The 24,744-nt window shown below is 36.5% G+C and overlaps 3 protein-coding genes across 5 annotated transcripts; 1 reads left to right on the top strand and 2 right to left on the bottom strand.

Annotated features, from left to right (window-relative positions):
• Positions 1–1,521: 1,521 nt before the first annotated feature.
• On the bottom strand, positions 1,522–4,559 carry LOC104720398 (uncharacterized). 2 transcript variants are annotated; one of them, XM_010438307.3, is made up of 7 exons: positions 4,280–4,559; positions 4,079–4,148; positions 3,916–3,980; positions 3,719–3,805; positions 3,470–3,612; positions 2,317–2,371; positions 1,522–2,029 (listed from the first exon to the last, which is right to left on the bottom strand). In XM_010438307.3, exons 2-7 carry the CDS (start codon positions 4,146–4,148, stop codon positions 1,796–1,798), a joined length of 654 nt encoding a protein of 217 aa, XP_010436609.1. In that variant the 5' UTR covers positions 4,280–4,559; the 3' UTR covers positions 1,522–1,795. The 2 variants fall into 2 exon arrangements, with proteins under 2 accessions (XP_010436609.1, XP_010436613.1); XM_010438311.3 differs by having other exon boundaries at positions 4,304–4,477.
• Positions 4,560–13,836: 9,277 nt separating this feature from the next.
• Positions 13,837–17,730, bottom strand: LOC104707169 (uncharacterized). Of its 2 annotated transcripts, XM_087481334.1 has the most exons (7): positions 17,650–17,730; positions 17,513–17,540; positions 16,206–16,319; positions 15,344–16,083; positions 15,180–15,257; positions 14,378–15,094; positions 13,837–14,285 (listed from the first exon to the last, which is right to left on the bottom strand). In XM_087481334.1, exons 3-7 carry the CDS (start codon positions 16,309–16,311, stop codon positions 14,238–14,240), a joined length of 1,689 nt encoding a protein of 562 aa, XP_087337460.1. In that variant the 5' UTR covers positions 16,312–16,319; positions 17,513–17,540; positions 17,650–17,730; the 3' UTR covers positions 13,837–14,237. The 2 variants fall into 2 exon arrangements, with proteins under 2 accessions (XP_087337460.1, XP_087337455.1); XM_087481329.1 differs by lacking the exons at positions 17,513–17,540; positions 17,650–17,730 and having other exon boundaries at positions 16,206–17,253.
• A 787-nt stretch (positions 17,731–18,517) lies between these two features.
• Positions 18,518–22,293, top strand: LOC104720364 (mitogen-activated protein kinase kinase kinase 1). Its single transcript, XM_010438283.3, has 9 exons — positions 18,518–19,848; positions 20,010–20,094; positions 20,229–20,291; positions 20,377–20,534; positions 20,630–20,702; positions 20,831–20,890; positions 21,208–21,321; positions 21,580–21,823; positions 21,910–22,293. The coding sequence occupies exons 1-8, from the start codon at positions 18,791–18,793 to the stop codon at positions 21,793–21,795; spliced, it is 1,827 nt and encodes a 608-aa protein (XP_010436585.2). The 5' UTR covers positions 18,518–18,790; the 3' UTR covers positions 21,796–21,823; positions 21,910–22,293.
• Positions 22,294–24,744: the final 2,451 nt, after the last annotated feature.

Genomic DNA, 24,744 nt, shown 5'->3' with positions numbered 1-24,744 from the left:
TCTACTCTCCCCTATCTCACACCACCCACTTTTTCTGATTGTAAATAGTACATGTATGTATTTGATAATTATGTTTCACAAATGTACTAAAACACATAGATACCCTTTTTTTATAGATGATATTAATGAAAAATAATAAATATATATATGATTAAAATAATAATTTTTTTTGTAAGGAAACGTTTAGTGCGTTGCTACGTTGTCTAAAAGCTTTCCAACTTTAAGCAGTCCAAGATATAGGGTTCAAATGGATATTGTGGTCAAAACAGACTAATCCATCAATAATTTAGTCCACTTTATTTTTGGGATGGACAACACATCGTCGTAATTAATTATATCTATATATACATTTTTGGAGATATTTATGAAATAAATCCTGAAGTTCACACTTATTTACAAACATGCCATTGATATTAAATATTTTTTATTTTAATTTATAAATATGGTTTCATTAGATTACTCTCTCTTACGAAGGCCCAACCGACTGCAGGGCTAATTTTTGGGCTATGAGATTTTCAGATTAAATAGAGAGATATTGGTTTACTTTGGACAATGATCACAGATTCACAGCCGAAATTTGCGATGTAACTTTTTGATTCCCAAATTATTAATAGGGAGCTTATCTTTATGGGAGATTCTAAAAAATAGTACTAAAATAAGTTTTTGTTCCAAATTTAGCACACTAAAATTCAAAAAAATAGCACTAATTAATCTTTTAAAATTAAATCCTAAATTCAAAATACTAAACCCTACCCCTCAAAACTATACTCTAAATGTGAAATTGAGAACCCAAACATAAAAAAAAAAAAATTCTAAAAATTAATTTTAAATATTTAATGTGTTAAGTAGTGCTATTTTTGGAAATGTATGAAATGTGTGCTATAGTTGTCCATAAAACTTGGTTAAGTGCTATTTTAGAGTATTTCTCTATCTTTATTTAATATATTACTTATACACTACATAATATATTGATGCAACATATTGTTCATTTAAAATTTTCAAAACATTACATACATATATAATTAATATAATAAAAATTATATTTTACATTTTTAAATTAAAAATTAATACCGCGGGTGAATATCTAGTTTATATGTAAAAATGGTTCATAGTTGGTCAATGAATTTTTTTATATGAACTACTACGTATTATACTTGATAATGATTAATAAAAAACGATCCATTCCATAAACGAATTTGTTTGCTTCAACCATTCTAACCCTTAGATAGTTTGAGATTAATAATTTGTACCCGCAGAAGCATTCAAATAATGCCCTTTGATTTCACCTGTTTCAGCCTGTGATTCATAAATAGTTTCGGCACAAAATAAGAAACAGTCTCTCCAACGCATAAATGGTTGGGACTTGGGAGTTCACATTCTCATCATCTTTGGTAAAATCAAGTCCAACCGGTGAAAAACGAAAGAAAAGTATCTCAATACCTTGCGCGGTTGCGCCTCAATGGATTGAAAAAGTCTACAAATTCAATTGACTTTAATTATAATAATCTCAAGTGCTTAAAATTTTTGTGCAAGTAATCAAGTATTGATTGATATTTATTTAATCAAGAGATGAAAGGGTATTATGGTCAATTTATCTCTCCCTGACCAAGCAAGAAGTCAAGAACACACAAAGCACACAGCCAAGACGTTTTGATTTTTTTGCTAGTTTCAAGAAAGAGATTCACAAATGAATGTTCTACACTTAAATAGATTGAAACCAAACCAAACTGCATTAAGTAGCAAATGTATTCACCACCCTACCCAAGAAACGCCATTGTTCTGATGATCATATAAATCAGTTGGGGAATCTTGTAGCTCTTCTCCCCCACGGGACCGTCGAACGCTGCTGCTGCTGCTGATACAATCTAGCGCCATTGTTGCCTCCATTGCTTCTATTGTCTACAAACCTACTCATTCTCATTCTCTCTTCTTTCATGCTTGCAAACCGAGAGTCCAGCGTCTGAGGCCATTGCCTTTGTCCATTAGCTTGCTTCTGCTCTATGTTTACCCTTTGCTGCTGCTGATGTTGCTGCATTGTATTTGCAGATCAAAATGCTTAATAAATCCATCGATCAATCACTTACAAATCTCTTTGGTTATTGATGTCAAGAAGTACAACTGGGTCTGTTCATTACTCATGATATGTCTTGAATATGGAATTAAGATCAGATTTCAGATATAATTGGACTACATCACTCACAATTTCACTCCACTAGCATTAGTTCTTCTAAAGTATAGTTTCTTGAAGTTCCCTAATCACTTTGCGTTACAAAACCGGATCTAATGCAACCTAACAGATGGATATGTATACGTTACCTTTGCGACGAACCCTCTCTGTACAGATCTATTCTGAACTGGTGGAGTAATAAACCTGCACAAAAGAAACAGGTTAAATAAACTGGCAAAATGTTTTCAGGTACAAGCCACCAAAGGAACATCAGAGTCCTCGCATATTTCAGCTGAGAACTCGCACCAAATAGATCAACGTCCTGATACCGTGTAGTGGATAATAAACTCTAAACTTCTGACCACCATAGAAGGATCTAAGAAGAAAGCCATGTAACAACCAGATAAAAAAAGAGCCTTTTATAATAGACAACTAAGGCAACGTTCATGATACTAGAGCCTTCAGTGCACACAAAACATCTAGCAAACTCAAGCAGGAACGAATCGATGAATACAAAAGGTAAATAACTTCAGGTTCCCAGTAGCTAAATGAAGAAAGCGCAGTTCTTGACTCCAATCAGATTTAATCTTGAATTCATCAAGCGAACTTCTGGTCCCGACAGAAGTAACAGTGTATCTGAGCAAATTCTTTAGGACTTTATGACCAATCAAGAGCAGACAGTTTGAAAGACGATCCAGTAACACGTAGCAGTGTATCTGAGCATTTGAGTCCTCTATGCTGTCCCAGTAACCATGCATCTACCATCTCAGTGTCACAAACAATCGACCAACAGAACCAAGCTCTACTCTTCAAGATGCAGCAAAAAGACAGAATTCAACATCTATGAGCTATGAATGCAACTGAGTTTCATGAATTGAGTGTGATAACATCAGACCATGTTTGGTATCAAACTGCTAAATCTGACAAGTAAACACTGACTTCAAGTAAAAACAGAGAAAGTCTTGAGCAAACTCCAAAGCTCGTAATAAGCAAAGTCTCTGCTCAATATTAATGAGCTTCAACCCTCCTTTATCTCAAGTATGACAACCCATGAGTGTTTATCTACTCCTCCAACTATCCCCTTAGACTCAACTACATGATTTGAATGACAATTTTAATCCCTTCTGATGACCATCCACCCTCCAGAAGGGATTAAAAAACAGACAAACTCGTGTTGCTTTCCACAGAAACACCCTATGGTAAGGTAGCTAAGAAGCTTCTCTCTCGCATCAGACACAATGGAAGATCAAAGAAGTAGCTCATGTCAATAAACAAATCAGAGAGTTATCAAGCAGTGTAGACCTTGATTGATTCGTATTAGTCGTCATCCTTCCAGTATTATAAGGCCTACCACGCGGATTAGCAGAAGCGGCTTTACGAGCAACAGCTGTTGTTACAGGAAACTGGTTTCCTTGGAAATTAGACCTTCTCTTAGCAAACGCACCCTGAAAATATGATATACATAAGACCAACAATAATAACCCAAGAGAACAAACTAAAGACAACAAATTAACACAAATCTAAGTGGCCTGAGAACACAACAACACTCACCTGTCTAACATCAGACCGTGAGTCCATATAACGCTGTGCTTTAACCGTATTATTTTTCGCAGGACCATTAAATTTCTCCTTTTTATTCTGCTCAAACACAAATAATGACATGCCAAAATGTTCAATAAAAGAATCAAAAGCGACATCAAACTCTTTTACAAAGACAGGAAAACATGTAAGCTGTTTAAGAAACTAACCGACGATCTCTGTTTCTTGCCCTTATTCACATTGGTATTGCTCTTTTCCATCTTAATAATTTCATCTATGCCCACAAGAACATATGAATGATCAATCAGCTATAAATAAACAAAGGATGCATCTTTTGTATGAGTTAAATAAGAAAAACAACATAAAACAAACCTAAAGACATGTCCATTTTCTTCTCAGTGAGGGCAACAGTCTCCGTAGTAATAGGGTTTTCAGTCGCCATCTTAACAAAACAGATATCAAATTAAAACCAAAACTCAAGTCTGAAAATCATAAGAAAGAGTTAAAAGAAGACACAAACGAAACATAATTAGAAAAAGAAAAACCCTAGTTTGCTTTTACGACTAAATTGACTGATTCGTAAGTCGATTGTCTCACTTAGACGAAAAGGTAAGGCTTTTTTTTTATTTTTATGGGGATCCGACAATGAGTGAAACCAGAGAGGAAACTGAGTTAACTCGGAAAAGTACGCTAAAGAAGAAGAAGAAGAAGAAGGAACAGCAGAGAAGAGATTTATCATTTATCTAATCCGTCGAGTGGTCGGCGGATCCCAACTGGCAAATAATTTATTGGGAAATGCAATTTACCGAAAAAGTATACGTGGCGCTTTTTTTTCTTTTTCTTTGGTTTCACTAGGTGCTTTTCCACGCAACGCGTGGCTTATAATGTACTTGACACTTTCTTGTTTTTTTGGTCTTTTCGTTTTCTCTTTTGTATTATTTCGTTTTAGTTAGGCATATACGGGCTTTGCCGTCACTTTTATTTATACACTATATGTTTATACCATTTCGTTTAGATGTGTATAATTGTAGCGTTTATTTTTTATGAATTATGAAGATGTTGTTTCTTGCTTTTGAGGATCCAATCTTATCATTGACTGATATTGTTTCCAATACATTTATTGTATTATAGATTTTTTAATTAACTGCTTATGTAAACCCTTCATACGTTGATGTTACAATAATAAGTTATTTTTTTAAAATATCTTCCGTGTAAGTGATTATGTTTGTATGCCCATGTTTTGGTCTAATATCAATAAGATCGTTTTTGTTTTTCTTTAGTTGGATTTGAAACCAATTTTGAGTTAAGCAAATAATGGGTCGAATTATGGTGTTAATAAGTAATATAAATTCTTATGTATATATATTGTATATATGTGACTATAAATTTAGCTAACTAAAAAATTATGTAATATTTAAATACAATCTTGAACATATATATATATATATTTTATTTGTGGGAGGAATGTATGAAATTATTGGATAGAAGTTATTTTTGAGTTAAATAACATTTAATGTCTTTAAAGTGAGTTAAATATTAATAAATTTTTATATGTGCTTTGAATTTTTTAAAAAGGAATACCAAGTGTTTCCTTCCAAATTTGAAGTGACATAGTATTTTAGTTTTCTTATATGATTTGATGAACTTCAATGTAAAAGTTTTTCAAAGTAATAAGTACACTCACTGATTGAATTATAAAATTTGGATAAATGTTTATTTCGATTAATCATCTGCTCTTTTAAATAAATTAAATAAGTATGTTGTTATTCCTACAAATAGGACAACATATATTATAGTTTAACCATGAAGTTAAGCAATGGAAATGGAACTTGTGATTGCAAGACAAAATGCTTATATGTTACACATTGATCATTAAAAAATTAATAGGAACATCTAATTCACAAATAAAGTTGATTGTTTTGTTAAAACCAACATATGCGAATTTAAATTTAACTATGCAAATTTAAAAAATAAATATGAATAGATTAGAAAGGCAAGAAATATAAAAAAAAATATTTTTTTTATATAAATAAAATAAAAATTGAAAACAATGTTAAATATATATAATACTTTCTACATTAAAATATAGAATCAAACTCTTACAAGTTACAACATATATGAGATATAACAACACTTGATATTGGTAGGAGAGAAGGAGAGAATGTTTATTATAAGATGGTAATCCAAATTAGATAATGGAGATGAATCTTTAAAAAATAGAACAATGTAATATAACAATAGAAAAACGAAAGGTCACGTCGATTATTAGGTTAACTTATGGTTTCCCGCTAAAATATTAGTTAACGGCTGAGTTATAGTTTTATGGATTCATGTGATGGCTGAGTTATAGATATCAAAAGAAAGGTCGCGTCTATTATTAGGTTAACTTACGGTTTCCCGCCAAAATTTTGCTTAACGGCTGAGTTGTAGTTTTACGAGAAAACGAAAGGTCTCGTATATTCATGTAATGGCTGAGTTATAGTAAGTGATGGCTGAAATATATATATGACTTGACGGCTGAGTTATCACTAGGATTATTAGTCTATTACATGAATAACTTATGGTTTCCCACCAAAATATGCTTGACCCTAAAATCATTAGTCTATTTATTACCTCTCAACTACAAATAGAACCAAGTGCCTGAGTTATAATATTCCCGTTTTTAGTCTATTACCTCTCAACTACAAACTAGAATAAAATTATTTTTTTCAACACTATGTCCGCGCTAGCACCCAAGATGCCGGATCTCCCCGACGACGTTTTCATCAAAATCGTTTCCCTTGTTGCAGAAAATGCTGCAGAATATGGTGGATGGACCGCACTTGGTTCTATTTTAAGGGCTGGTCGTAGGGGGAAAAATGCAGTATATAGTGATGAAGTTCTAAAGACAACTGCTATCTATTGCCTTTGTACTGATCCCTCATCAGAAATCAACACATCCAATGCCCCTGATGGTGGCCTCCAAAATGAAGGGCGGCACAGGCCTTTCTTCGTCAAATGCTTTGACGCCGGCAACCCCATTGCCATTTACTTCGAAGGGCTAAGGGTTGTGGCTGAGGATAGAGATATCCAGCGTGGGATTGATATTCTCAGTCGTATTGTACCTTAGCATGTGGGGTACTAAGTATTTGTCAAGGGAATGAGGATATGGCCATCCATTATCTCCAGCTGTTTGATGCAAATCATTATCCTCTGATGTCTTCGGATGCCATTGTAAGCGGTAATTATTTTCTGGATGATTTATCTCGTTTTGATACGGCCCGGAAAAAGTCATACTCAGCCTCCCATCGCTATCCTGACAGCCCGCCACTCCCTTCACCCACTTGTGATGTGATGTGTTCCCGTTCTCTCTGCTTCGGAGACTTTGAAATCAAGTGCAAAAACTGTTACCTTTGGTGGTTGTCCCTCAAAGTCTCTAAGATCCTTTAGGGTTTCTAGCAGTGATTTCCAGTTTTACCTTATCAATTTGTGACTCTAATTTCTGTTTATTTTAAAATAATTGTTTTCCATTTATTCGTATAGTTTCCCATCTTTTTCATGTATTAAACGTCCCTTTTTTCTTCGGCTAATTCTATGTATCCACCTTTCATGCTTCCACATTTTAGTATCTACTCTCATGTATTGGCTGAGTTATAGTTTTACGGGAACACGAAAGGTCACGTCGATTCATGTGACGGCTGAGTTATAGTGAATAACGGATGAAATATCAAAATGAACAATCTATATGGCTGAGTTAACAAAAGAAAGGTCGCGTCTATTATTAGGTTAACTTGCCAAAATATTGCTTAACGGCTGAGTTATAGCTTTACGGGAAAACGAAAGATATAGTCGATTCATGTCATGGTTGAGTTATAGTGAGTTATGACTGAGTTATCGAAAAAGACAATATGAAAACAAACGACTGATCTATATGGCTGAGTTATCAAAAGAAATGTTTTTGTAATTATTAGGTTAACTTGCCAAAATATTGCTTAACGGCTGAGTTATAGCTTTACGGGAAAACGAAAGACGCGTTTCATTAAATGTGTTGCACGGTCTTTTATAGTTATTCTCGGGACACAGCGGAATTTTCGCTGCAGTCTGATTGGTGGACTCAGCGGCGGTTACATCCCATGACTCTATATAAATAGGGATGAAGGTTTGGGGAATAAATCATTCGAACTTCCACCAGCGTAAGAAATAGAAGGATGCCAGCAAGAACTCGATCCGCATTGCTGAGACAGGCCCGGGAAAGGATAGCCGCCGCATCCGGCAATCGGGAGCCGGAAAATCCCATTCCACAGGAGGTAGGAGAGACGTCCCGATCTCGTGAGGTTGCTCCAAACTCAAATACTGTCGACCCCGGTGTGTCTCCCCTTCAGCTAGAACTCCGAGAGTACCGAGCTCGGCGAAAGAGGATGGGCGCGTATATTCGGGCGCTTCGGCTGAAACTTGACCAGCTCCATCGTTTTTACCGTTTACAGGGAACCATTCTAGTCCTGGAAGACCTTATCGTCGAAGGTTACTTCTTGGCACACTGGCGAATGGTCCGTCTACTTGATGAGCACAAGGCGTGCAAAGAACTGGTCGATCAGATGGATGTACCCGATCTCCAGAAAGGCGATCGCGAACCCCTGAGGGAAACCGCCTTCCCGTTCGTGACGGATGTCTGGGCCTATCGAGCTTGCTTGACTAGGTTAATCCGATACGTCAATTTCCTGGAGTCGTCAGGTGAAGCCTTCCGTGAGCGCCATCTTCTTGAAGGCCCATGTGTTTTTATAGAGGACATGATGTCCAGAGGCTCCGGATTGCCAATCGAAAGGATAGAGGCCTTACAACGGGTACGAGATTTCTGTCGAATTGCGGTGAATGAACTCGCAGTGGAGGAACCATTGGAGACTGACATATCTGGCCCAGCTCCCGTTCTGCGATTGCAGGACCGTCCAGAACGCTAGAGGGTTGGTGGCGAAACTTTTCGATCGGGCTCCCCCGACCAGAGATCTCTCGTTTAGGCGTTGTTATTATATATATTTTTTGTTGTTGTTTGGATGAAGTGTAATGGAAACTAATCAAAACGATTTTAGTGAAGTTTAATGTCATGGCTGAGTTATAAAATTTACGGCTGAGTTATAGCTTTTACGGGAAAACAAAATATATAGTCGATTCATGTCATGACTGAGTTATCAAAGAAACAATCAAACGACTGATTTATACGACTGATTATATGGCTGAGTTATAGTTTATTACGACTGAGTTATCATGATACAGGACGAAATATATCGTCGATTCATGTGATGGCTGAGTTATAGTGTGTTATGGCTGAGTTATAGTGTGTTATGGCAGAGTTATACTACTTGACAGATGAGTAATACCACAAAATAAAGTAATAATACTTTGACAGATGAGTAATAACACAATATAAACTATAGAGCACAAGTTTTCGCATTGTGCCCAACTTGCTTACATCGCGAACATGCGTGTTGCTTCCTAGGGCGTTTATTTTCAGTGGCAACTTCCAAAGATGATTTGATCCTACGCTTCTTTGGTCTTCCTGGCTGGTTCACAACAATCGGAGGCAAGCACTTCTGATTATCCACAATTTCAGGAGCAGGGAATGATTCATCTGGAGGCATGATTGAACCAGCCCATCCGTTAACCAAATCACACTCCTAAATTTCGTATCGCACATGGATATACGAGACACATCCATATGCTCTGCAGCTGCGATTGCATGGATGCATGGTATTTTCTCGTGGTCGAAACGACGGCATGTGCAACTTTTTATTTCTAAATTTACAACATGCAAAGATGATCCATATTTCACTTGAACACGTACAGCATCAATCGTTTGTACCTCCATAAGTCTTGCTCCGGTGACACGGTCCTATAAGGGAGTAGAACAAAAAACAAAACGCTTTAGGCTGAGTTATGAAAACAATTATGGCTGAGTTATTGAAACAACAATGGCTGAGTTATGGAAACTATAATGGTAATGGCTGAGATAAGGAAACAATTACGGCAGAGATATGGTAACTGTTACGGCTGAGTTATCAACATTGACGACTGACTTATGTAAAATTACCTGTAATAGTTTCTCAACACCTCGAGTGAGCGTTGTTTGCTGCGATTTCGCATCCTCTCTCCGTTCAGAAAACCATCTGGTCATCATATCCCGTATCGATTCTAGAAGTTGAACTATGGGAAGACTTCTAGCATTTGACAGTGCATGGTTCATTGATTCTGCAATATTCGTTGTCATTAAATTGTACCTTTCACCCGGGAAATGAACACGCGCCCACATTCGGACACCAGCTCGTTGGAGGTATCCATGTAGTTCGGGATGACGTGCTTCAATCTCATTGAAAGCCTCATTAAAATCAGTTAGCCTAAAACACTTTGCCGCTTTTTTCACCAGAGGGAACAAATGTTTTCCTTTGAACTTCACCAAGATGTTCTTATACAAATGGTAAGTGCAAATTCCACGTGAAGCCAACGGATACACTTGACGAATCGCTTTCCCTATTGACTGATGTCTGTCGGAGATTACCGCAAGATCCTTTTCGTCTGGAATGGCAACTTTGAGTTGTGTAAAGAACCAACGCCAAGACTCATCATTTTCAGTGTCAACAACAGCGAAAGCTAATGGGAAAATTTGAAAGTTACCATCCTGAGCTAGGGCTGTTAGAAGTGTCCCTTTGTAACTACCATGGAGAAACGTTCCGTCGACAACAACAACTTTGCGCATGAAAGCAAACCCAGCAATACTCGCACCAAAAGCAATAAAAACATATTTGAATCTATCTTCATCACCTATTTGAAGACGCGTGACTGTACCCGGATTTTCCCTTTTTAACTTGAATATGTAAGAAGGTAACTCGCTAAAACTTTCCTCAGGAGTTCCCTGATGGATATGCCTTGCATTCAGCAGCGTTCGATATGCCTTCCAATAACCCATCTGTCGACACCAACAAATTAATAAATCAGCCATAATATATAAATAACTCAGCCGATACATTCGAATAAGTCAGCCTTAAATAATCAATAAATGAGCCGTAAAATGTAAATAATTCAGCCTATACATACCTATAACTCAGCCATTGTTATCAATAATTAACTCAGCCTATACATACCTATAACTCAACCATTATTATCAATAAGTCAGTCGAAACATAGTAATTACCTTTAGACTAAATTGCTTATTGAAAATGACTCCGACACTTTTAGGTTTAACATCCGGACCAAGATCACCAAGATAGTCCCTGTAAAGACTTGCCAGTACATCAGCTGTTGATTGACGGCATCTAGTAGAACGTTTCGTCACAGAACATGTGTGTTCCGAATCGTATACACGAACATGAAAATCCGGGTCATCCCCTTGTATAGATGCACGAACTCTCCAAATGCATCCTTAACCCAACACCTAAAAACCACTTGTCTCGGATTTGAGACTGGTACATTAAAATCAAATCCATCCCTAACCGAAATAAGTTTCACGTGATTCCTGAACTGCTTTTTGCTACTGTATCGTTGTCCTACAACAATTTTTAGCGTTGACACCTCCAACCTAATAGCCTCCAGATTCATCTTCGATCCGGCAAAGTTATCATCTCTATGAGCTTTCTTCTGAGGAGGCGGAGTAGGTGGGTCTTCCACTGTACTCTGAGGCTCGCCCAATACAGAAAACTTCTCGTCATCAGATGACTCACCATCGGAGTCGTCGAAAACATCAAATCGGGTTGAAAATTCATCGTCTTCTTCTTCGTCAGATGCTACTTCAACAGCTTCTTCTTCGTTTTCTTTGTCAACAATCTTACCATAATCAAAACAAGTGCCTTCAAATCCCCCACCGCACACTTCGGGGGTAGATTCTGCTTTCGAGTCTCTGCTTCGCCGAATCATACTTCCTCTAGCTCCACTAGTTTCTGTAGACTCTTTCGCCGAAAACTCTACACAGAGACGTAGCTGATCGGTTTTCCATAGACCCAAAAAACATTGCAACTGTCGATCATTGGAGACAAAAACTGGTGGAGTATCATGCGATATATGTTTCATTGCCCTGTTCGAGAACATGTAGCTCAGCTTTAGCTCATGTCTAAACTAGTCCAATCCGTAGTCTTCAAGAACAAGCTTAACAAGCTTGTCGTATGTTGTGCCTCCATCTATCTGCACAACTATACACCCTCTCTCGTCGGAGTTAAATACATATCTCTGTGTCTTTATCCAATTACCGGACACAACTAGTACCGGCACTGGATCCATGAAATATAATGAAGAACAAGGTGGAGAAGAACAAAAGTAGAAGAACAAGGTGTGAAGAAGAAAGTGAAGAAGAAGTAGAAGAACAAGGTGAATAAGAAGGAAAAATAGTTCACTTATTAACCAGTTGAAGAACCAGAGTCGAACGACGTTTCGTATTTCCGGAGAAAAAGATGATGACATGGAATGCTGACATGGATGCTGCATCCGACGTGGCAAATCAGCCATGAAACAATACCATAACTCAGCCTAACTAAAACTCAGCCACAACACGAAAAACATTACAGTAATTAAAAAGCAAAAAAAATTGCTGCCAAACTCAGCCGCTTCATGAACTGAAAATATGTAACTCAGCCGTATCGTTTGATAAGTCAGCCGTAACTGAAAAACATTCTAGTAATTAATCTTTTGCCAATAAGTCAGCCGTCAAACGGCTGACTTGTCGATAAGTCAGCCTATTACGGCTGAGTTATAGTTTTTTTACCATAACTCAGCCGTAACTACATCTCATAAGTCAGCCATTTTTCATAACTCAGCCAGTCGGAAAATGGCAACTCAGCCGTGTCGTTGTGATAACTCAGTCAAAATTTTGACAACTCAACCGTGTCGTAGCGATAACTCAGCCAAAATCTTGGCAACTCAACCATCAGGTGAAAACTCAGCCATTACTACAGCTGAGTTATGCGCATAACTCAGCCAAATTTAATAAGTCAGCCATAACTCTTGGCTGACTTATAAGCGTAACTCAGCCAGATTTTCATAAGTCAGCCGTCCGCTCTTACTCAAATGTTTTTTTGAGTAACTCAGCCGCAACATACCTATAATTCAGCCGCAACATACTCTGTATCGCGTTACGGCTGAGTTATGGTACACGTCAGCGATTTCTGACGTGGCGTCTGACGTGGCAATGACATTTTTGTAATAACGTTTTTTCCGGTAACATAAAACAGGGGCACGCTGGGTATTTTGAAAATACCCGAAACATTCTAGTAATAAAAAAGTTTTTTTGTAGATTCTGGTAATATTACCTAAAATGAGTAACATTTGAGTAATTCACCCTTAATTTTTCTTGTAAGAGAGTCTTCATAACCCATAGTAAAACTTTTATCTTCGGTTATAGGGGGAAAGACTTCATCGATGACATTTAACTCCCAGTAATATTTGTCTGATCTTCTCCTTGTAAGCACCACCATCCCAGACCTGTAGTATGGTCCGAAAACTTCTACAAATCGTCGATCCAACATTGTAGAAAGTGTGAAAGGTTAGCTAAGGATTCCAATAGATTCCTTTACTTCAACCAGAACGGATTAAACATTTTCCATAATAATTGTTCCCTTAGAGTCTTATTTGTGATATCTATTGGTTCTCAATGTACATTTCTTTGAATACTTTCTTAATTCTTTCTTTCTATAAAAACTATAGAATCCAGGAGAAACAATGATTTATATCTTTATCTTCCAAGAAAACATTCTCCAAAATAAGAAATTCAGATTAGAGTACATCGAGCCATCGAGGTGACAGAAAAAATATCATGATAACATCAGAATACGAAGACAATTTCCAAATTTACCCAAAAATGTGGACATTTAAATAGCAAAGTGGTACACTGAATAATTATTCCCAAAAAAAGGTTTATGATTTTTGATGGTTCAAATTGCCGTGAATATCAAATATTATTTTTCTGTCTAACTAAAGTCATAAAAGCTTTTTTAAGTGAAACTAGAAGTAGAAAATTAACTAGAGTCGTTGAAATTTTGTTCAGAATTCCAGTAGTGTTTTCAGTGTTTGTATGAAGAAGAAAAAACGAACTTCAGAAGTCAGAAGTATGCTCTATTTATTTAAAGATTGGGTAAGAATTATAACTGTATAAATATAGATAAACTATATAAAATATATAAGGCTAAAAGATGAATTCCATAAATAGGTAAGAAAATAAATTCTTTAAATTTTCTATTTTAAACCCCCATTGGCAATTTCCTCTTTCCCTCACCATGAATGATCATCAAACATATGAAAACCTAAACGAAGATGCCAAAGACAAAACCCTCTTATCTTCAGACCAAAGATGTACAAAATAAGTCAGTTTTTTTTTTTTCCCCTTTTTTGTTGCACCTCTGAAGAAGCAGAAACAACATGCAACTAAAGCCTTCCCACCTTCTTGCCAGCGCCGAAGTAACCAAAATAAAAAGACCCCAAGAAAATAAAGAAAGGAAAAGAGAGAGAAAAACTATCTTCCATTTGGACACCAGAACAAAATCGGATCAAGAGTCTCTGGAGCTATGTCCTCGGTTGCTTCTTATACGATAGGCAGCTTCTGCACCAGTGATGGATTCAACTTCTTGCACTGTTTTCAAAGATGCATATAAGTAAAACTGAGTTAAAGATAATGAGAGATTTTAAAAAGCAACCACGGAAGAAAGTTGTTGTGTCATGTACCTGTTCACGGAAGTCTCTGATCTCCTCATCTCTGATCTCCTCTGCGCTATCGTTTTCATTCCACCCAAGGGATCTAAGGAACGCAGCCTCTTTTGGATCTGGACGTACTGCCAATTCAAATCTACAAATCCTTTCTGCAACATCAGTAACTTTCTCGACTCTATCCTTGATGTCATTTCTTTCTGCAGCCAGTGCACTTGGAGGGTCACTAGCTACAAGCTCCTTCGAGCTGTTTGCCTTTTCCTCAATTGAAGAAAAGATGCACGTGCTAGTTTTTGATGGATCAGTTGAGATGTTTGTAGATGTATTCTGCTTCAAAGCACTGTAAAATGCATGCCTGCTCTGAGTTTGAGCCAAGGAAAGTTTCTTTTCAGCGATTTTTCCAGCTATCACGTTTACAGAAGCTCCCCTGAGCTCCCTTGGACAATTGGTACTCCTAGCAGAAGCAGTAAATTGTCCGGATGGAGCAGTGTTCAGCTGGCTAGCAGCAGCTCCGCTGTTGGGTGGTGAACCACCAGCACCTACCCCATTTTCCCTAGCAGGCTTGAGAATCACCAGTTTCTTAGTCGCCTCAGACTTGGTCTGACTACCAGGATTAGACTGAAGATTACCGAGCATCACAGAGGACTGCTGGTGGGCATTTCTTGAAGAAACAAGACCTGCTTCACCACTTCTAAACATTGGTTTGTTCTTGGATTTATCCGAAGAGTTATGAACCTGAGATATCAACCAACATATACTGAATGTAGCCCAAGGTAACTAAAGGTAAATAAGACCAACTACGGAAAAAAAAAAACCTTACCGAGCCCTTTGGTGCTGAAGGTACAACCGGTATCAACTGCCTCGATTGCCTAATAGCTCGGTCCTCGAGTGTTTGTGCCTTTACAGATCCCATATACAAAAAATTTATTAGAAAAAAACAGAAAAGGTAGTGTACTATAAGCAACACAAAGATGCAAATCATACCTGGGGTGGTGTACCAGTTCTTCCTGGAGCCTGCACCAATGCTTCAGCCATGTTACGACTAGTTGATCCCGTTAAGTTAGCCGAACTACCAACATTATCATGGGAGGCAGTACCACTACTCTTCTCAATAACATTGGGAACCTCTGCCAGAGCCGATGTCCAACCTTCCCCAATAATCAAGGCTGGATTACCAACAGGCAAGCTCTGAACAGTAGGACTTAGAACAGGAGATGAGACTCTTGCGACGTCTGGGCCTCCATTTCTCTCTTCAGCTCTAAGCAAAGGAAAATCCTTATCGAAGCCGGTACTTTTGGAGCTCTTTGCAGGGCTAGTTCCAGGATGTATACCATGTCCGTTGTAAAGATTAATGTTTCCACCATTTTTATATCCTACTGTTAATCCTTGAGCAAGGTGGTTGCCCTGTTTCCTTGTTGTCATTGAATGTGATCGTCTCAGAGGCTCCTGCCCCCTACCAATCAAGTAGTTTCCAAAAGGCATAGAAGTGTCATGGTCCCATGGATCCATGTAGCTCGACCTATCTTTCTCTCTGGTTCGATCTTTATCTCTGTTGGTCCTACTGAAGTTGAAACTACTATATGCATGCTTTGTAGACCCATTACTAGATCCCCTCCTTGTATTGGTGGAAGAAGACCGATCGAGAAAAGGAGACCGAACTGAATCAACATCACTCCTGCTCCTAGAATTCCTATTCTTGCCATTACGTAATAACGAAGAAGAATCTACACCAAAATGAAAATAGAGTCACAATGCTATTCAGATGAATCAAACAGTTGTATTAAAATCAATATAAAGGCAATGAAAAAGATATAATAATCACGAAATCCAACAAACTAAAGCATACCTGGCTGAGAATTAGACGATTGAAGGTGATTTGAACTGCCAACACCAGAACCATGTCCTGAACTTCTCAACCATTCAGGTACTAAAGAGGGTTCGCGTTTGTCCATTAGGAAAGCTATACTTCATCAGACAAAAGAAAGATTATTCAATTCTCTAGCCTCTTTCACTCTCAAGACAACCTCAAGCCTAATCAACTACCACACCACAGAAGGGCAGGGAAGAAAAATCCAATTTCAAAGCTGAATCTTTCAAGAAGCACAAGAAAACTCAAATTCAATAACGAGAAAACCCTCTACACATCCATCTCTCCCACAGATGGCTTAGAGATACTCCAAACCAAACCTAGAAGATCAACATCATCATCATCATCATCATCATCATCCAAAGCCACCAATAAGGTACTAGCCTGAATTCACAGTGATGGCACTAACCAGAAACCCTAGCCACCTACGCAATAAAACCTATCACTAGCGATATCAATCAAACCTAAGCCCTAGAATTGAACACAACAAAGGCAAAATTCGTTCAACGCATCACCAGAATTTTTTCCCCAGAACAAGAAAAATCGAAAAAACGGGTTCAACGAAAGAGGGAAACCCAAACCCAAACCCAAACAGAGTTTTACAGATTCAATCGCTTAAACGAAACAATGGCTTCTTCCCCAAGAAGGGAAGAAAAAAAACCAAAAGAAAAAAGAACTCTTAAAACAAACCCAAACGAAGAAGAAACGATGGAAAGAGAAGCGAGTGGTGGAAACAATTAGGGTTTGTGATAAGAGAAAAATCAAAGAGAAATTAGGGTTTTTGCGATGGTGCGAGAGAGAATAGACTGGTGGAAGAAGAAGAAGAGAGGAGGCGAAATGTTTTTTTTTTTTTTTTGCTTCTGTGTGTGTGTGTGTGTTTTTTTTTTGTTTGGGGGAAAACTTGTTCAAGGAACAAAACGCATGAACAAACAGCAGCCTCTTTCTTCTCTTCCGAGAGAGCTCTTTGTCTCAAGTTTTTATTTATATATACATTTTTTTTTTCTTATATTGTAATTTTATTTTTTGTAGTACTAGGTTTTCCTTATTTGTGTATAAGTTAAAAATTTGTGACAAAGAAGTTCATAACTGTTTCATTTGTTTTGATTCAGAATTGGTAAAATTGCAAGCAAATTTGTTACTAAAGTTTTTTTTTAAAATGTTTTTATGAAAGAAAAAAAATCTAATCTACGTACGAAATAATATACTTACTTGCAGACAAAACTCTTGGTCATATTTACGTACCGGAAATTTTTTTTAAGAGTAGTAACCGTTGAGAAGAGATTTACCTGGTTACACGAACGGATAGAGATTTACCTGTATCAACATATAGAAAAAAAAAATTGAATTTACGCGGGAAAATGATATAACAGTATTTATGTGTCAAATAAAAGTTAGTTAAATTTATGAGCGAAAAATGATATACGTGTATTGACGCACAGATCAAGATTTTAAGATATGTTTAACAGATGCAATTTCTAGTAATTATGAAAAAACTATTTCGCGCTCTTTCGAATATATATAGCAATTTCACTGATGTAACTTTAGCCAAATTTGGTTAAGCTATTGTATTACTATAAATTTCTTACTTTTTACACATGTGTCATAAGTCCTTTTTTAAAGTATACTAATTTTTGTAAATATGTATTATTATTACATGACAGCTCCAAATTTTTAAAAAAACTTTTAATAAATAATTAACTATAATAAGTTAATAAAAATTAATAACTCATTAATATTGCTAGATTTTGTGATACTATTCTTAATACAATTCATATATCTAAACATTAATTTTTTAAAAAATTTGATAAATAAAATACTATAATAAGTTAAATAACATTAATAATTCATCATTATATTACCAGATTTCCTAATTATAATATCATACATGTCTGAATATAAAATATGTTACCTAATTATATATTATAAAAATAATATTTACTAAATAAAAGATAAATAAATTACTATACAAGTTTAAAAAAAAACATTAACTTTTCATTAATAGGTGAACAATTTGCAAATGGATTTGTCAATCTGTCTAATTATAATATCTATTACCAAATTACATATGATTAAGTATTAAATTTCTTTAATTACTATAATAATTTTTAATATTTAAAGTATTCTCTAGTAATTATAATTAGTTTTGGTTCGATTCCAGTTTTGTGTTTGAATTTCCGGTTTTATGCCCACTCTAATACTCAAACCCAAAAAGACCCCAACATAATGATGAGCCCACTAAGAAAGCCCAGTTAGTGAACGCGTCAAAGTAAAAAAAAAAAGTAGAGAGTCTCATGGAGGAATCAAAACGCAGACACAAGGCTCCGTCTCCGATTATTCCACGAAACACCGCGTTTTTTTTTTTTGTTTACATTTCTTCTCTTTCTCTCTCCTCGCCGTCAGGTTCTGCCCAATTTCTCGGTCTTCTTCACTCCCGCGAGTTTTCTCGGGAAAAAATTCCAGTTCCAAGCTCCATTGAAGCGGTTCTAGTCAAAGTAAGAGGTGCGATTTTTATTCTCTTTGTTCTGACTTGGAGCTTTGTGAGTAGCGTATGGATTTAGCTAGTTATGGATAGAATTATAGCTCGTATGAAGAAATCATCGGGACGAAGAGCAGATAAGACTACTCCGGTACGGCGGTTAGAGCGGCGTGATGCGGCGAGGCATATCAATTATGATGCTGCGTCTTGTTCTAGTTCGTCAGCTGAAGATCTTTCGGTTTCGACTTCTTCGTTGATGACTCGTTCTCTTGAGTTCCCGGATCGTACTAGTTTCCGAATCGGAGGAGGTGAGGGAGAAATGGATCGGATTTATCGTTCTCTTGGTGTTTCTGGTCCTGATGATTTGGCGATTTCTTTTGATGCTTGGGAGGCTTGTAAGAAGCGTTCTTCTTCAGATGTTCTTAATAGGTTTAAGTCTTTTGAGCTTGATAGTCACATGATTCAACCTCCGGATTGGAGTGAAGCTGGTCCTAGTGGTGTTGTTGTTGCTTCTTCTAATTCAACGAATCGGGACATTACTAAATTGACTCGTTCCGAGTCTAGGGATATTGGGAATTTTACTGAGTTTATGCCTTCCGAGTCTAGTGAGATTGGCAACTTAAGCACTCCAGTGGATAAGGAAGTTGTTGATGGTGGTACCGTAGAGAACAGGCGTGGTATAGAACGAAAACCTACTATTTTGGTGAAGTCGAAAGGGTATCTTGTTCCCAATGATGTGGTGCCTGTCGGTGGTGGTATAAAAGGGGTAAGACCACCAGTACTTAAGCCTCCTCCATCCATGAAACGACCTCCTATTGATCTTCACGGCTCATCTTGGGATTTCCTTACGCAATTTGCTCCAGCTGAAACAGTGACGCGACCGAGTACTTCTTCTTCTTCTTCCGAAAATGGATGTGTTGAAGAGGAAACTAGGGAAGAGGAATTGGAAACGGAAGAGAAGGGAGCTATGTTGGGAGATACGGCGGATGAGGCATGCTCATTCACTACAAACGAGTGTGACACCTCTAGTACAGTATCAAATACTTCGCCGATTTATGCCTCTGGAGGATCTATCATCACTTCTTGGCAAAAGGGTCAACTTCTGGGACGAGGATCATTTGGCTCTGTGTATGAAGGCATTTCAGGGTAAGTCGTACTGGTTGCTTGAACTTAATCAGATACTTAGATAGGTTGTTTATTGAAAATGTAGACTTAATGAGGGATTCTAAGTTAGTCAGTTGACAACTGCGGTGCAAAGCGAGTTTTCCATTATGCCTTTGGCTGATGGATGTTTATGTTAAATGTAGAGATGGGGACTTCTTTGCCGTCAAGGAAGTTTCACTACTTGATCAGGGAAGTCAGGCAAAAGAGTGCATACAACAACTTGAGGGGGTATGGAAGTTTCATATACATGGTCTATGAGCCGCAGCATATTTCACTACCCTTGTAACATTGTGTCATTGATCTGTCAGAAGTAGGTTGCCCAATCGTCTTTTTACCTTTGCCACATTTTTCATTTTCTACAGGAGATTGGGCTTCTCAGTCAGCTACAGCATCAAAATATTGTACGATATCGTGGCACAGCCAAGGTATGGTCCTTTTCTGGCTTTCATATTCTTAATTGCAGCTGTCTAAGCATTTTTCTTGCAGAATATAACATTTTGCTGTTTGCAGGACGGGTCGAATTTGTACATCTTTCTTGAGCTTGTAACCCAAGGGTCCCTTCTAAAACTTTACCAAAGATACCAGTTACGGTACTCTGTAGTCTCCTTGTACACCAGACAAATTCTTGACGGTTTGAAATATCTACACGATAAAGGTTTTATTCACAGGTTAGACTCTCTTGTCATAGCTGTCCCTGTATTTTTCAAGCCTCAATATCCTGCATATGCTGGGTTGCTTACTTTTCTCATTTTATGTGACAAAGGGACATCAAATGTGCAAATATATTGGTGGACGCTAATGGCGCCGTCAAACTTGCAGATTTTGGATTGGCAAAGGTTCTTTTCCATTAATAGATGTTTATAGTTTTCCATTAATAGATGTTTATAGTTTATTGCTCGTAAGTAATAACCTGGTACATCGCTTATTCGCCTGACTTGGTTACCTGTGTCATTTTGTTATTTAGGTGTCAAAGTTAAACGACATTAAGTCCTGCAAGGGAACTCCATTTTGGATGGCTCCAGAGGTAATTGTTTTGGGATCCTTCCTACTGTTTTGATTGTGTGAATACAGTGAAAGACAAACATATCATACATGGATGGCAATGTTGGATGTTATACTGTTGCTTAAATATGTTGTTGCATACGTTGCGATTCAAGCTTCTTAACATCAAAACCCCCCAATTATATTTCTGTCAAAGTATTTGATTAAATTTCCTTAATTTCTGTTAATGGTGTTTATAACTTCATATGTAACAGATAGATCTGGCTTCCTTCCATTTTGATTGTACTTTAGGCTATGCTTGCAAAATTGTTTCTAAATGGAACATAATCACTTGATCAGGTTATTAACCCCAAGCGTAATGATGGGTATGGAAGTCCAGCTGATATATGGAGCCTTGGATGCACTGTGTTGGAAATGTTGACTGGTCAGATCCCTTACTCCGATCTAGAACCCGTAAGTCTTCAAGATTCATAAACTTTCTTTCCATACAAAAATCACTAACTATTTAGCTATTTGTGAAATACACCTGTACATTTGTGTTTAGTAAAATATACGAACAAAACACTTGGCTCAGTTTAATGATTAGTCTCAACACAGTAATTTTGTTTTGCCCCTTACCACCATCAGTTTAGCGTTAACGGGTGATTTATTTTTTTATAGTCATTTCCCATTAATATAAGAGTTAAAATCAGAATTTGTACAAACGCGCAGGTTCAAGCACTGTTTAGGATCGGAAGGGGTACGCTTCCAGAAATACCTGATACTCTATCACAAGACGCTCGCCATTTCATAATTAAGTGTCTCAAAGTGAACCCGGATGAGCGACCAACAGCAGCTGAACTGCTGAACCATCCATTTGTGAGAAGGCCCTTACCATCGTTGGGCTCGGGAGGCTCAGGATCAGGGTCTCCGCTTGTCCGTAGATGAGTCTAATTTTAGTAGATTGCCTCAATAGGTGAAGCTTGTGGTTTCAATTTAATGAGAATATATAAAAAATCAAAAGCTATATTCTAACATTGGTATCTTAATGTATGAGAGCAGGGGTAACCAGAAGATTTATGAGAGATTAGACCCCATAGAAAAACTATCGGGGAGACTCGAGATATGATTCTTCGACACACTTGCGGTTTGGGTTGCACAGCAAGAGCTACAACACTTCCTGGAGACATATCTTCAGGTAGTGTCTGTCTCATTCGTTGGTTATTATTTGTTGTGTGTTGGGCTTATTTTTAATACTGAAGAGCCTGAGTTGAATTATTGTTTTGGGTGTATAGGTTGTTTAGTTATAGTGTATCCCATATCATGTAATGTAATGTATAATTATAGTAGTTGGTTCTCTTATATAGTGTTGTAATTGTGTACAAATCACGAGTTCTGATGGGTTTTTATTTTGTTCTTCTATTTGCCTTAATATTTTATCTCAAATATTGCAAGTCTTTGATCCTTAACGCTGAAGAGATAATTCTAGTCATAATAGTATTAGAAAAAGGCATGAGTCAACATTTTCTTTTATTTTGGTCAAAGCAACTTATATTGAAGTCTATGATTCCAACGTATCCTTTATAGTTTATAATATTGCCCCGTTGAAAAGTTATTGACTCCTTTGTTACATTTGCGTAACAGTACGTAGTTTACACTGTTTAGTTGTATGTTATTTTTACGATTTTCTAGTTTAAGGCCGTGAATTGAAGCACTTTGGAGCGTATTTCAAGACTTAAAAAAAAATACACCAAATGTCACCAATCATAGTTTCTTTAAGCGAATTGCGTTTTTCCGAAACAGTGAAAATAACATATATGTGTTTTTCAAAACAGGGTAATTAATTCATGAACCGCTTTTATTTACATGTTTACCAATTACTCTGCAGATTGTCTCAAAAACCGCACTGTGTATAGCAAAATATTTTTTATTTGTTTTATTTATTTTATTTATGATTAATAAAATAATAAACATGTTTTAATTAAATTGTTAAAAGTTTATAAATAATTTACTTTTTAAATGTATGTTTTTTGAATAAATAATTTACTTCATTATTTTCACATATGATAAAATAATTAGTTTTGAAAAAAAAATAGAAGAATAAGTTTTATACTTATAACAAATTTTAAGAATAAATAATAGATGAAATTACTATTTCATTAACAACAAAAAACAATTTTATTTATGATACATTTGCTTATGATGTTTATTTATAATATGTATTTATTATATATAATTATATTAGTTATTAATAAAATAATATGAATTCTGCACCGCAAAATATTTTTTTACCAATCAAACATTATTTTGTAATGCTTATTTTGCATTAACCGCACTTGTTCTGCAAATACTTTTGTCCCGCACGTACTGCAGTTCAACCGTATTGTACTATCAAATCGTTTGTCCCGCACAACCAAATATGTTGTTACCATTCAGAACCTAAATTATTTGAATTGAATGTATAATTTTTTGTATTTAAGAAAATAAAAAGAAAGATAAAAAGTTAGAAAATTTTTTGGATTATTTTTTTAATAAATTCATAAATATTGATATGTTCCTACCCTATGGAGTTTCTCTTCCATACTTTTAACACAAAATACAAAATCAACTTAAATTTATATCTATTTTGAGTTTCTTCTATTTTTTTTTCCATCTACGTTGAGCTAAGTAGTAGCTTTAAGAAATGTTAGAATATCTATGTAAGTTTGACCGTTTAAATTGCAACATTTACCAGAGTATGGAGATAACGCCAACATTCCTTTGATAAATCATGATCTGAAAGGCGCCATTTGGAAACTAAAAACTGCACCAAAGTTACAACATTTTCTTTGGAGAGTTGTATCAGGAGCCTTAGCTGTTGGAACTGAACTTACTCGTAGAGGGATTACAAACAACGCACGTTGCCAAAGATGCCATCAGACCGATGAATCTATAAACCATCTTTTATTTGAATGTCCCCACGCTCAAGCTATATGGGATACCCAACAACATTTGCTCCCGAATATATCAAACCCAAGTAACATGCTGACAAGAAGAATCAAGGCCATCATTGATAACTGCAAGAATATGAGTTCCTCTTTAATGGATCGTCAACTCCCAATATGGTTACTATGGAAGATTTGGAAAAGCCGAAATCTATTCATTTATCAACAACAAGTACACACTTGGCAGGAAGATCACCTTTATGTGATACAAGAAGCAATGGAATGGGTAGATACTTGGAATGAAGAAATCATCAAGGACACTCCAAGAGAACGTCAACATTATTCAACTATGTCCAGGTGGTCAAAGCCAAAAGAAGGTTTCATAAAGTGCAATTTGGATTGCAAATTCTTGCAGAATGGAGAAAATCACAATCAGGGATTCAAGGTGGCTATTTCGAGATTGGAGAGGCTTTTTTATCAATGCTGGATGTAGTATTGGCGGCGTATGTACAACAGTTATAGAGGCTGAACTACAAGATGTGATCACAAAAATGAAGCAAGCTTGGATAAAAGACTATACAAGGATAATCTTTGAAGGTGACAACATCAAGGTCATGCAATTAGCACAAGGAAATACACAAAGCTTCCGATGGCACACTTGGATCAGAGAAATAAACTATTGGAAGCAAAAGTTTGATAATGTGGAGTTTCAATGGACAAGACAAACAAACAATAAAGGAGCTGATAAATTAGCAAAGATACACTTTCACAATAATTTATCTTTTGTTTCATTTGATTATGTCCCAAGTTTCCTTGTAAACATCTCTCGTGAGGATTACACTCCTAATTAATCAATGAAAGCAGCTGCTTAAAAAAAAACTGAAATTATTAAAAAAAACGAATATACATTATAACTTTTAGATATAGAAATGTTTTCATTTAATATTACATGCTAAAAAGTGTATTTTCCTCA

Source organism: Camelina sativa, chromosome 2, assembly GCF_030686135.1.
Source record: "Camelina sativa cultivar CO46 ecotype springtype chromosome 2, ASM3068613v1".
NCBI classification, from domain to species: Eukaryota; Viridiplantae; Streptophyta; class Magnoliopsida; order Brassicales; family Brassicaceae; genus Camelina; species Camelina sativa.
The sequence above is the reverse complement of the archived record's forward strand: the minus strand, read 5'-3'. Positions and strand labels throughout refer to the sequence as shown.